This window comes from Aphanomyces astaci (assembly GCF_000520075.1).
Source record: "Aphanomyces astaci strain APO3 unplaced genomic scaffold supercont1.7, whole genome shotgun sequence".
In the NCBI taxonomy this organism is placed as follows: Eukaryota; Oomycota; class Saprolegniomycetes; order Saprolegniales; family Verrucalvaceae; genus Aphanomyces; species Aphanomyces astaci.
This window is the reverse complement of record NW_009798270.1, coordinates 1-13,719: the sequence shown is the minus strand read 5'-3', so window position 1 is coordinate 13,719 and position 13,719 is coordinate 1. Positions and strand designations below refer to the sequence as shown.

The 13,719-nt window shown below is 48.2% G+C and overlaps 5 protein-coding genes across 5 annotated transcripts; 2 read left to right on the top strand and 3 right to left on the bottom strand.

The window, feature by feature from the left end:
• Positions 1 to 2,826: 2,826 nt before the first annotated feature.
• Positions 2,827 to 3,533, bottom strand: H257_03949 (hypothetical protein; the record flags this gene model as incomplete). Its single annotated transcript, XM_009828274.1, has 2 exons — positions 2,827 to 3,054; positions 3,468 to 3,533. The coding sequence occupies 2 exons, from the start codon at positions 3,531 to 3,533 to the stop codon at positions 2,827 to 2,829; spliced, it is 294 nt and encodes a 97-aa protein (XP_009826576.1).
• Positions 3,534 to 4,610, bottom strand: H257_03948 (hypothetical protein; the record flags this gene model as incomplete). Its single annotated transcript, XM_009828273.1, has 4 exons — positions 3,534 to 3,808; positions 3,868 to 4,032; positions 4,180 to 4,260; positions 4,319 to 4,610. The coding sequence occupies 4 exons, from the start codon at positions 4,608 to 4,610 to the stop codon at positions 3,534 to 3,536; spliced, it is 813 nt and encodes a 270-aa protein (XP_009826575.1).
• Positions 4,611 to 5,368: 758 nt separating this feature from the next.
• On the top strand, positions 5,369 to 6,535 carry H257_03947 (hypothetical protein; the record flags this gene model as incomplete). Its single annotated transcript, XM_009828272.1, has 4 exons — positions 5,369 to 5,426; positions 5,757 to 5,936; positions 6,014 to 6,106; positions 6,435 to 6,535. The coding sequence occupies 4 exons, from the start codon at positions 5,369 to 5,371 to the stop codon at positions 6,533 to 6,535; spliced, it is 432 nt and encodes a 143-aa protein (XP_009826574.1).
• A 5,067-nt stretch (positions 6,536 to 11,602) lies between these two features.
• H257_03946 (hypothetical protein) lies at positions 11,603 to 12,452 on the top strand (the record flags this gene model as incomplete). Its single annotated transcript, XM_009828271.1, has 1 exon — positions 11,603 to 12,452. A coding segment is annotated over exon 1 (816 nt), but the record flags the coding sequence as incomplete, so codon positions are not given.
• Positions 12,453 to 12,558: 106 nt separating this feature from the next.
• On the bottom strand, positions 12,559 to 13,306 carry H257_03945 (hypothetical protein; the record flags this gene model as incomplete). Its single annotated transcript, XM_009828270.1, has 1 exon — positions 12,559 to 13,306. The coding sequence occupies exon 1, from the start codon at positions 13,249 to 13,251 to the stop codon at positions 12,559 to 12,561; it is 693 nt and encodes a 230-aa protein (XP_009826572.1). The 5' UTR covers positions 13,252 to 13,306.
• Between the last annotated feature and the right edge of the window lie 413 nt (positions 13,307 to 13,719).

The window sequence follows — 13,719 nt, the reverse complement described above, 5'->3', positions numbered from 1 at the left end:
AGTGTTAATAGTAGATGTACTTGTAGTACAGTGTACCAGTACAGTACCAAGCATGCCAGTACTGTATTAGGTAACGGTACCACCCGTTTCCAAGTTACCTGAAATACATACTCCGGAGTATTGTACTTCATTCAACACTGGGCGAGAATGCTGACGGTATTCGTTTCTAGTAACTTACAGCTGTTAATTTGTACCTCGAGAATTGATCCTCCATCTCATACCTTCAGCGAAATCTATTTCTGGGGATATGGCTTACTTGGAAGAGGCATGGTTTATATGACGGTACTGTACTTACTGTAATGCTTTAGGTAACGATGGATATCTTCACCCAGTGGTACTTCGATTTGCATTTAGCATTTGTATTGCTGGTTTAAACAAGTTGGCTTTGAGTGTAATGTTATTCTGGGACACTAGTAATTTGAGTATATTTAAGTATATTTACAATATATCTATTTCTCAAAATATGGTTAACAGTAAGTTCCACTATATGTAGATTTCCCTCGTTCTTGTACGGTATTAATAGGTACACCACTATTGTAGGGGACAATGGGGATGATACACCAGGTCGACGACGATAATTCTGTCAGTTTTAGTCCAGTTTTCATTCACCGAGAAACTCCATCAACACTAGACCTGCCAGAATATATTCATACTGCGTATTTGGTTTGAAGGTTTCATGTCCAATTCCATTGGATGAAAAATGTCCATTGTAGTCCAGTAATTTTGCATGCCAATCAATTTCCCACATATCAAAACACAATTGAAGAGGAAGGCGGAGATGCGCTGGTTGACGCCTCGTTGGACATGGATCAAGGTCCCATGGAGGCGCAAGGCGAAGATGCGCAGGTTGCCACCTTGTCGAACGCGGACCAAGGTCCCGAGCAGAATGCAACTCCTGCACTACACAGCGAAAATAGCTTTGGTGTTTGCTCGCCTGGTCGCCCCAAGATATTCTACGGCCGACCTCTACAGAAGCGACAGTACCTCCGCAGCAGCCATGACTACCAGGAAAAGCTAGAGGTTATAAACTTATATGCTTTGCACGGAACACTCACTCGATACTACCCTAAGCTTGTGGGGAACGACCGCACCAACATGTCCAAGAAAATTCGTGATTGGTTCAAACTCCGTACACAAGTTGAAGAAGTTGGGTACTCCTCGCGATCGAACTTGAAGAAAGTGCGCAACGTCGGCGTTGGAACCTCTTTGAACCATGACACCGAGGCCATTATTGTCCAATGGGTACAAGACATGCGCAACGAAGGCATTCCAGTGGCTACAATCATGCTCCAATTGAAGGCCAAAGAATTAGCCGAAGAGCAAGGAATTTCAGCCAATAAATTCAAGGCGTCACGCGATTGGTGCACTAGTTTCAAAACGCGCCATGGCTTCACGTTGAGACAGAAGACCAGACAAGGTCAAGACACACAAGAAGGATCCGATGAAGCGCTGGAGGCATTTAGTACTCATATCCATGAGGTACATATTTCTACACTGATACAATACTTGAAGTAATTACTTGTTTAGGTTATGTTAGTTAACAACATAACAAAGTGTTACAATGCTGACCAAACCGGCGTGTTCTATGAATACCTCCCGAAGTGAACGATCAATGCACGGGGTGTGAAGACTGTGTGGGTTCGTTGTGGGGGCAAGGACAAGGAACGTGCAACAGCAATGTTGCTAGGCGACTCAGAAGGAAACAAGTACCGGCTATTCATAGTTTTGAAGCAGAAAAAGTCCTCCGTCGCCACGACCGTCCACGCGAATATCAACGACAGGAATGGATTTGGCGTGTTCGTGTGGCGCGAGGTATTTCCTCTGATGGAGCAATGGCCGAGCAAGATCTACGGCAACCCCACCGCTTGGTGGAACGAGGACATATCTGTGGCGTTCCTGCGCTTCCACTTCGGCTCTAGGCCCAACATGGACGAGAAGATCTTGTTGATCTGGGATGACTTTTCCGCGCATTTTACGGATAAGGTATGACTTCATCCAATGGAAATAATTTATTCTAAATTTCCGGATAAGGTTCAAGATTGCGCCAATGAAATCAACGTGATTTTGGAGAAAGTGCCGCCCCGTTTCACTTGGTCGTGTCAACCTGCGGATGTCGCGTGGAACAAGCCGTTCAAGACACAGTTGCGGCGCTACTGGATTGACGCTCTCATGAAGCAAATACGGACGCACGATAATTCTGAGCCCTTCCGCATGGTCCCACCTGACCAGTCAACCATCGTTGCGTGGATCAACGAAGCGTGGACGGAACTGCTGCTGTCGACAATAGTAGCAGGTTTCCGTCGGACAAGGTGCGGCCGACCTGGATGATAATGACAAAGAGTCGCTCGATACGATTGCGAGGCAATTGGGTAGTATTGATATTGGTGGTGACATTGAAGTCGACGAAAGCATGGACATTTTTGATTAGTACTAATTGTAATACTTCGACTTGTATCATGCCAGATTTTGCATATTCAAAGGTAGTTTGCACTGTGAACGACATAACGATATGTTCGAGTTATTGTATGCACTTCATACCGTATATATTATGCTTTTAACACTATTGCAATGTACTCCAATGCCATCGGATTTTATCATTTGTTGCTCAATCACAAAGTTTGATATATTCATTTATGGGTACCTCATCCAACTTCTCTGTACAAGCGGTGGGTAAGTTTCTTTATCTTGTGTAAAGCGCGACTTGACGCGCCGCTGTGATCGGTCCATGTCCGACTTGGTCGCTTCCGATGTGTCAATTTGATCTAAATGGCAATAAAGTTAGAAACAATCAATGATATATGCATATTCAACTTCCCTGAATCAGCGCTATGTTCGCTGCCAGTTTGGATATATCGCCGGCGTCGGTGCGGCGTCGGTGCGCATGTCTTCCTTGAACGCTCCACGTGTGGCTTTGGCGGGTCGTTGAGTGGTCGACCTATGTTTGGCAGTGTAAGTATATGGATGACGCGATGAGATACCAATGCGTTCGCTCTTGGTTTCGTAGTCTTGATGGTGTGGGGTGGGTGACGCGCTGTCGACGCATGGTGGCCTTCGCTGCACTTCCCAAAATGCAACTCGTCGTTGAATTTCACCGTAATACAATATAACTCTCTGTATTGATATCCTTAAAAAAAATTGACTTCAATGCCCAAGTGCTCTCGATGTGGCTTATCTTAAAATTTGTATGCAACTTACAATTTACAAAGGGAGAGGATCAACCAAGTACCACTATCCTGTGAAAACTTGAATAAATTTTTAATTGTGGGCGCAACTTTTGATTTACGCAATACGGTATATTCCTCGCCAGATTCTTCACCAAGCAAGAAAGCTACGTCGCCGTCTCGGCCACCGCTATCCGAATCGGAATCACTGCCGGCCAAAGGTATCTCATCATCATCCACTTCAGCATACTTATCCTCAAATGCTTGTGCTTTTCTATGCGCAGACACCCATTGGGAAGAAATGACCTCACCCATGAATTTCTTCAAGCGAGCGTTCATGACCACCATCGCCGTCGACAACCGGCGGGCCATCTATTGCTTCACGATGCCCCAAATGATCTCTATCGGCTGCAACTCATGGTGGTACGGTGGAGTGTAGTACATGGTATGGCCGTACTCAGTTGCAATGAGCTGGGGGGCGTACCGAGGTCCATCGCGGGACGTCTTTATCATCACAAGCAACTCAGCTTTCGTCAGCTTGGGGTCGACATCGATACCTTTGGCCGCGAGCCACGCTGGAATGTCGGCCCACCGGCTGGACACCTTGGCGCACGGATTCGTAATGCGTTTGTGGTAACATGCGCCGTCTATGTGAATGTTGCATGCCCCATGATTTTGCTGCAACGACTCTCACAGCTTGGCGAACCAGTCCTCGAAAATCTCGCTTGTAAAGTTCCCAAGATAGTCATCGTCTCCACATCCGCCACAACAGCTCGCTTGCGTTTCGACTTGCGCAAGAAAAGCCACGTGAAGATGGATCCGTTGACCCACTCACCAAATAGGACACTGTTCTTTGTGCCCACGACTCCAGCTACGACAATACACATACGATGGCCTGCCACTCTTAGAGTTTCGCTGCTTCGTTTCGTCAACTCATGTGTTGCACGGCGTGTGGTTGAGATTACAGTAGAATCGTCGAGGAACACTTCGGGTGCAACGACGTGATTGTTGTCGATACGGTTCGCTAACTTCTTGCGGATGTTCTTTGCTCGGAAGGCAACATTTCCTTCCGACTCGGCGAGGTAGAACCGAGTCTTGCCTTTTTGGTACCTGAAACCCATCCGTCACAAAACTCGGCGGAGAGTGCGCTTGTGTACGGTCACCCCGTGCACGTCTTCCAGTGGTCTTGGACAACGACTCGGCGGACACAGGCAAGCATTGTTGGTTAGCAGCGGCAATGATGTCGCCGAGTTCCGTTGTTAAGTGGTCGGCGGGTGATCGCCGATTTGACAGGCGTACTCGCTGCGAGGCTTCGAAGGACGGGTCGTGGTTCTTCCTCCATTCGGCAATGGCGCGCCCAATCGTAGATTGGCCGAACCCCAGAAATTCACTGACGCTCTTCTTCACTTTGGATTGTGCTCCGGCTGGGTTACTCTCCTTGCATTGCATGAAGTACTTACTGGTGGCACTTGACCACCAAGAGCTTTTCGGCAGGAAAGAGCGTGAGTTTTTTCTCCATAACTTTTTTGAATGAAGTCCAAATGCAAATGCGAGAGATGCTAACATTTATCGGATGTATGGGTGGCGAGTTATGGCACTCGTGACGAAACCTTGTTCTTGCTGTCCACTTCACGAAATAGTATTGGTCTACGTACTGTCGATTCCGATTCAGAAACAGCATCGAATCGCTGTCAGACTGCAAATCGACTGATCTTGCGTCGCCAAGATCCCGCGATCCAACGGCTAGGATGTCGTTGTCGTCTGCTGCCTTTGGCTCGAGGACAGCCTCGTCCACGACGAACGAGTCGGGTCACACGTCCTGCTTCTTCATCTACTTGATCTGGCCCTGTCCACCGAGTAGTTTACAGCTCTCTTTTGCGCATGGGCATCAAAACGACAACATCCCGACACGCACCCGGGATTCAGCTCCGTCAATACTATTATCAAGACTCTGAATATGATTGATGCCTAGGAGTACAGTACCTATTTCACGATATACTTCGAAATATATATGCTTTACGAAATATATCTGCCGGATACAATTGGAGATACGAAACACGAAATTTCGTAAACCAAGATACAGGATATAATTTGATTTGACATTTGTATACAAAAATTATATCGAGAGATATACTTCGGAGTAATGGGTTTTACGAAACAAAACGAAATTTTGTATCCGGAGACAGTTTCAGAGTCATTATTTTGCAATGCAAGCACACGAGTGGACGGCCTCTGTGGCGCCGCATGCCGAGCACAGAACTCCAGGTAAATGTAGACGACGCGTTAGTAGTTCAGCATGCGTTTACCAAGAACGACCAAGTGGGGAAGAACTGTACCCCTCGCCACGACTTTGCAAACCCTGAAAATCCAGCAATTTGTCCGATTCTGAGGTCCATTCTTTTTCATCGAATTAGTGTACCACAATATATATATATTGTGCGATTAGTTTGGTTGCACTGATTTTTACACGAGGCACCCAACATGGACGATCGACAAACCTTGTTTTTGGAGAAAACGCGGGCGAACGATTTTCAGCGTGGCTGTCAAAGACCTGTGGATTGCACTCCGCTGAGATGTCGTCGTTTGGTCTTTTAGTTAAAGACATCGGCACGCACTCGTTTCGAAAGGGTGTCGCCAGTGAGCTATCTAACACACCTGGGGGACCAGAAGCCGTGCATGTGTGGCTCCGAGCCGGTCGGACGCTTGGAAGTGTCCAAGTTCGATACATCTTTGCCAGTTCAGGTGGCGGCCAGTTCGTTGGACGTGCAGCAGCAGGTAGTCGACGTTCAATATTCGAGCTTTAACCTAAACACATGCGTGCATAATTAAATATATACTTATCATCACACTAGGGCACAATATGAAGGACAATGAGTTTTTGTGCCTGCCTCCGCACTTCAAAGATGTTGGGCTGAGCAACGAGCGGTGGAAAGCTGCCCTGCCCGGTACAATACATTTGACCCCAGCTCGTTTTGCCAAATTACTCCGTTCTTGGTGGCATCGTTCTAGCACAATTACATTTGACTGCAACACAATTTGGGCAAACACCATCCGCTATTTTTGGCCCCAATTTGGACGTCTGGGTCACTATCAAAGTTAAACGTCAAAGTTTAAAAGAGCCGAATGCACAACTCAACAACTAATTTACAATCCTCCGGCATCTCACCCTACGTTGCTATCACAAAACGTCTGGTTACGGTTGAAAACCAAGTAAAATTGTCAACGAACAAATCAATTATTTATCGTCCAAAATTTGTGACCAGCTACGCGCAGGCCCCTCGGCAACCACGACTCAAATACACCACTTGATGGGGGCGTCCACGTCCCCAGAACCCCCAGCCAGTGTCAACGGCGTCGCTACAGAACCTCGGTGAACCACCACAAACTCTCAGGAACAACTCACGCCCTCCCTGCCCCCAGGGAAGGTTTGTGACCTGTGGAACGTGTGGTAGTGGTACGGCTTACCTGGTGATGGCATTGTGCCCCTGCGACTCGTGCAGCTTCAGTACCTTCGTCGCCGTTGCGGCCGCGTGAACTACTCCAAGCTCAAACGAGTCATTGCATCATTCATGAAGTTCTGAACTGTATTTGAAACCGAAGTCCATCTTATGGCCGTGGTCGGCCTTGTTTGCATCTTGCCTTGAGCGGCTTGGCCATTAGCTGCTAGTCGTAGTGATGTAGAACGAGGTAAGCAAGCGTAAACTAGATGATATGACGTACCCAACTATGTATGATCTGATCAAGAAGTATATCTATTACTCTGACATTTCCTCGTATATGTCCAATATACTTCGTCAAATGCTCAAATTTTACCACCATACTGGCGACATTCGGCGGGTCGCTCGGACATCGGCTTAAGGCAAGTGGAGGTAAACAGTAGTCTAGTTGGCGTGGAGGTAGCTCCACAGGCCCATAGCATCAAAGGTCCGACCGTGGAATGGTCATCTATAAATAGTTCTTCTGGTAACAAAGACACGAGCCAGAAAATACCGGATAACCAAAACTAATCCACCAATAGAATCTATGAACCGGAAACACTTTCGAGAGAAGTGACCAGAATTGCTCGGAGCGGGATGGCTGCGCACCCCGGAGGATGTACTGGCCCTACCACATGATGGAGTGATTAGTATCGCCGTTTTGGATTCATCGCGGCACAGTCGCTGGCACAAGGGGACGGTGCGTTCACTGGGGTGTTCGGTCGTCCTGTGATGACTCTTCTGTCTTGCCATGATGGGGCAACATGGGGTTGCCGACGGGGTGGTCCGACCATGTCCAATCATGCCGCAGGTATGTATGTGTGTGCATGTATGTATGTTATATGTATTATTACTCATCTCGATAGTCGTGTCGTAGCATCAACGTGTTGTCTGAGCCGCCGCTTGCAGCCGCCGTGGCCCACGGGATTTGGTCGCTCGTGGGCCACAAAGCCACTGCACGTGCCGTGGTTTGAGTCGTTGCTTGGCCCCATCTACGAAGGGACACGGTGGGGCAACATGGGGTTGCTGACGGGGTGGACCGGCGATGTCCAATCACGTCGCCGTATGTACGTACTGTACTGTATATGCTTGCATGTGTGTTGCATGAACTATATTCTCGTGCAGTAGTATATATATATGCGTGCATGTACTGTATATGCTTGCACGTGTGTTGCATGAAATATTCTCGTGCAGTAGTATATATATATGCATATGAAATGACGTAGTTATGAACTATATTGTCGTGTCTTAGGATCAATTTGCCGTTCAAACCAGGTACGTCGATGTATTCTTGTACTTATGACGATGTATATATATATATTCGATTACACTGACATTATGTTTGTCTCGATGTCTACAATGTCGTGTGTGTGTGGCGGCGCAGGATCCAATGTCAAGCCAGACGCACGAAGTTCGCGGTAATGCATGATCTTTGCATTGACACACCAGATCGATGTAACCTTTGTAGTTCCTTCAACACCGCGTTCGATCCACTTGACCGTACGTCGTGATCACGTAGGAAGTCCAAGAGACCAGCTTCCGCGCTGGCACCAAGCGCGATGACATCATCTCGGTAGGTTGGGCGTGCTTCATCCAAGATAAATCCGTTTGGTAAGAAAAGGTTTATGTACGCGACCAGATGTCGAGCAACATATTTCTTCTGTTTTGGTGTGTTGCTAGTAGCATGTAGACGAGGTTCAAGCCCATACCATTCGAACCACGTTGTTCGTAGCGACTTCAATGAGCTTTGACGGTGTTTCTTCGTGGCGGGGATCGTGTCGGTGGTTTTGTGGCTCACGGATTCTCGTTTCTTGTAGTCGCCGCGACCTTCCAACTTTGCCTCCAGGGCTTGGAGCCGTTCTTCTTGGCGCCGCCCTGCCTGAATAAAGCTTTCGATGAGGGCTGACTGGTGACGAATGACGCCTTGTTCCGCGGTCTCTGTCGTTGAAGTTGGGTATTGTTGCAGCCTCTCGGCCGATTGTTGGATCGTTGGTGCTGTCGTCAAGTGCGATGACCACGCCAGCAGGTCTATCTCGCAGCAACCCGCAAGCCGCGTGCACGCTTCTAGGCGAAGTACAGCACGCCCATGCGCATTGAGCTCCTTCAAACGGGGGTAGTGGCGAAACAGGTAAGCCGTCAGTGTGTCCACCACACGTCGGTTGAGGTTGAGCGTAGGCCCATCGAGACCAGAACACGCCGCGAAAAGGTGGGTTTGGACGTCGCGAATACGATCTCGACTTTGGGCGTCGAAAATACCCAGGGACAGAAGAGGGACAGCTTCGGAAGTCGTCCAACCGCTGAGGTGCTTGGGGACCTTGTGATCTTCGCTTGACGTGTTGAATATGTAGTTGAAGCCCTTGTTAGTGGCCGAAATATTCCACGCCCCACGATCGAAGATCCACCTTGCCGTCAAGTGCTCCGAGCCATTGGCATGCTCTGCCCCCCCGCGACGAAAGGAATGTGATGACAACTTGTGATCAACGCCAGAGGGTCCACCGATACGTCCAAGAATTCGATTGACATGGCTGTGAATAGTAGGTGAGCTCTTGGTCGTTGACTCTTTTTTTTCGAACTCAATAACGCCAGGATTCTGTAGAACCTCGATCAATGCAGTTGTTGGGCCAAGGTTCGAAGCTGAGGATGAAGACTGAGTTTGTAAGTTGTCGATGACGTTTGCACATGGCCCGCCTTGACAAATGGTTGCCAACGCCATCGCCAGCAACGGACACGTAAGGAAGTCATTATCCGGGAATATGGACATTCCCTGTTCCTCGCTCGTCTTAACTCGTACGAAGCGTAGGAAAAACACACCGCCAGCATCAATGGACACGTTGTTCTTCCGCACCATTGCCAAGTCGGATGCCCGTCCAAGCAGATACCACAACAAGGCCAACAGGGATGCGTATTGATAGTCGCTGCATGAGGTCGCGCTCTTATATACATAAGCATTTGCTTTAAGTAATCCTTGGTTCACGCAGCTGCCTGGTTCACTACCACCCCGCCGTCTTTCTTGGCGCAAAAGTTCTGTAGTATCTTGCCCACTCGGAGTATCTTGGAGTCGACAACAGGCTGTAGGTGGGGGAACTCGTCGAGTAGGATCATCTTCGCTTGTCGGAAGTACTGGATGCATGAGTTCTTTGATAGCGGTACCCCGGGTGACTTTTCACATGCAGCAAGGTACATAGCAAACTTCTCCATGACCGAGGCAAAACATTGGCCTGTTGTATCCTTTCGGATGCAATCCTTCGCATGGTTCTCTTCCACGCTCTCGGACTCGAGGAACTTGCGGAAGGACTTGATACCCGAAGCTCTGGCATTCACCGTTGACCTTGGTCGCAGGCGGTCCATACTTGGTATGAATCGGGGTTGCTATATTATTGACCAATTATGGGCTCAGTCGGAGGTTGCCTGATTATGTACTACCTCTGGTAGGAATTAAGTGCAGGCAAACATTCAATGCAATACAAAAACCAAGTAAAACGAATCTGTATTTAAAAAGTTTACACTACAGTCGAGAGTACTCATTCTCGTAGTACAATCTCATGTCCAGATTGACCAGTTCTTTTGGCTCAGTTGGGAGCGCATCTACTTATAGATCACTTTACACCTGATCTAAGTAGGACAAGGACTTATAGATCACTTTACACCTGATCTAAGTAGGACAAGAACTCACCAATGGTTGCTGGTTCAGTCCCAGGCGACACCAGGAAGCCTAGTTAGAGTCGAGTCAGAACCACCCCCTTTCACTACACCTACTACCATGACCTGCATCAGGTCACAGGCATCGTTCATGCGATCCTCTGCTTCCAGGCGCGTATCCATCAATTCCAATGCAATCGAGTCATCTTCAGTCACATCGCTCCGAGGGATCTTGTAGCTGTTCTCGCCATTAACCCCAACAATCGCATGCATTTCCCGTCGCCGGGTTCGAAACGTCTTCTCCAAAGTCAATGATGGCAGACAATTGAACAATTCCTTGACAGGTCCTCCATGGACCGACATTTCATTTGCTGCTACAGTGACTGTATAGAGTTGAAGAAGCCCAGGTCTAGAACGTTCAGGTCCTCAGTCGCCGGACCTGAACGTTCGAGACCTGGGCTTCTTCAACTCTATTGTGCCAACCAGGTCTAGGTAGAACGTTCAGATCCTCAGTCGCAGGACCTGAACGTTCTAGACTTGGCTGGCACATTAGCAGGATGTTCCAACCACCATCAGTTGCCGCTTGAACTAACAAGGCATCGTCGACAGCAATGTGTTCCATTTGTGCTTACTTGCTGAAGCTGTTGGTACAGCGCCATGCGCTTGTCGTTCGTCAAATTTGACTTGGAATTTGTATTGCGAGCAGACTTGGAGTCGTAGCAAGTGCAAATATGGTCATATAATTCAACAAAAAATATGATCAGAATCGCCTCAATGAAACGAACACGCTCCACTAAGTTTTAGGCCAATCGGATAACTGGAACACTAATTTTTGTCACCGCCTGCACTTAATACCTACCAGAGGTAGTAACAATTATGCGTTGACCTTCATTTTTGTATGCTCATATTGCATATCTTTTGAAAGGTCCGACCACTAACGCATATGTGACCTCCACTTGAAGATGGTGTATCACAAACCGATACTATTGGACAGAAATTATATGATGAATACGTATAATTGGCTAGTTCAAAATTAATGATTTATGATTGGCTAAAATTAGTCATACAAACAATGACATTAGAGCAATTTAGCAAGCCGGGAATTTGAGTCAAATTCCAGACTTGACTCGAGGACATGGACACGTACACTTCGATAGTTGCACTATGATTATCCGAAATCACACGGATAACGATAAAGCAAAATGTGCATCACACCCGCGGCACGAGTCCTCTTGAGATCAGCATGCCCAATGCTGCTAAAGCTGCGTCTGCTCCGTGCACTACGCCGTCGGGGTGGCCGACATGATCGTATACCCATCCCAAACGTTCGGTTTAACCTCGCAAAGTACAACGATGCAGAATGCTTGGCCAAATTCCGCTTTGTCCGTGCGGACATCCTTCGACTGGTGCACTGTTTCCGCCTACCTCGCTCATTTGCTACAACGGAGCGGACAAGGTGCTCCGATGTCAAGGCTGTTTGTGTTCTTCTCCGGCGACTCGCTGTGCCAGACCGTTGGATCGATGTAATCGACATTTTGGCCGGTCACCGAGTTCCCTATCCAACATCTTCCTGTTTGTGGTGGACCATGTGCACGACAAGTACAAGGAAATTCTATTCCTTGACCGTGAACGAATTGCCCCCCAACTCGCTCGTTTTTCCCGTGCGGTGGCCAACAAGGGTGGCGAAGTTTACAACGTGTGGGGATTTGTTGACGGCACCGTACGGGCATGTTTGCGGCCGACGAATGGGACCATGCAGCGAAGTGTGTACAATGCACACAAGCGAAAACGCGCGCTGAAGTTCCAAACGCTGGTTACCCCGGACGGAATTGCCCACGTTTTTGGTCCCGTGGAGGGCCGTCGGCATGATCTAACGATTTTGAGGCGCTCCAACTTGGAGGCCGTGTTGCGTTCAGACAAGAGGTTCGACGGCTACATCATTTATGGTTACCCCGCCTACGGTAAATCTGCTCACTTTGCGTCCCCATTTGGTGGTCGAAACATCAATGTTGCCCAGAAGTATGTGAACAAGAGCATGAGCAATGTTCGGGTCAGTGTTGAGTGGTCGTACTCCCAAATTGTTCGGTACTGGTCTCATCTGGACCATCGCACCAAGATGTGTCTGGGGACGTCGCCGATCTCAAAGCTGTACAAGGTTGCAATTTTATTGACGAACTGTGTACCTTGTTGCCGAAGATGCAATGTCAACAGCGTCTATTTTTCTCAAGAGCCACCAAGCTTAGAAGAATATCTTAACTGCGCTGACTAACATGACATCAATTTCAATTTTCCGTGAATGTTAAAAACCATGACGTACAACAATTCATGACAGCACTGAGTAAATTTCCCAATTTATCAATCAGCTTCTCTAGCAACATGGACATATGTCTTTGTTCAGCTCGCCGAATCTCCTGTTCGTCCTGCTCGAATTTCAGCCTTTGCATTCGATAGGCGTGGTCGTCGTCGTGACGCTTGGTCTCAAACGCCAGCAACAAGTCCGTGGGCTCACGACTGGCGTCCCGCTTGGAGACCGTCGGCGCAACGCCAAGTGCCATCCGCTTTGAGACCCACTCCTCTGCCTCGCTGCATGCTTTCTCGCCCGCTAGTTCCAGCTCGTCTTGGCGATCTTGCTCGTTCTCGTGCTTTCTTGTTCGCTTGCTCTTGCTGTCTTCGCGTATGTCCAATACGTCTTGTTTGAGCTTTGTCATGTCGTCATCGTCTTCATAAACGCCAGAGGCACGCATGCTTGCCTGGTTGTCACGGGCAAAGTCGTGGAGAATTGTGTCGCATCGGGCCTGGCAGATGCGGCCAGAGAGATTGGGATCGTACTCGTGCATGGCAACGGCTGCCTTGGCCCACGTTGCAGTGACTTTGCCATGCCCTACTTCGAATGGCCCTAGTCGTACAACCTCCTTAAGTAGTGCCTCGTCCATTTCGCCCGTCCACAGAATCTGCTTTATGTCCTTCCTTCCCATCGTGCCAGCAACACAGACTTTTCCGACTTGGCACGGCGAAGTCGGTAGGGAAATTGAATTTACCAGCTCTCGCCAGTGATTTTACCGACTTGCTCGAACTTCGAAGCATTACAAATTCGAATTTGCAAGTCGGGAATTTGAATTTTCGACTTGCTAAATCGCTCTATTGGTCGGAACTTTCGAATTATTCATCCATCACCTAGTTTTACAAAACGAAAACATCCGGATACGCATCCGGGATTCGGCTTTGTCGATAATATTATCAAGACTCTGAATATTCTACGTAAGCTTACTACATATCTGTTTGAACATATTTCACGAGATGTTTGCACTACCGGTACGTAGTGCAACAGCCCCACGAAGGTTTCAGGTGCTCAACCTGACTTGGTCATTGTATTTAGTCACTATTTCTTGGCAATTCGACCCACTCGAGGTGTGCGAATCTGCCTCACGCAATCCACGAACAAC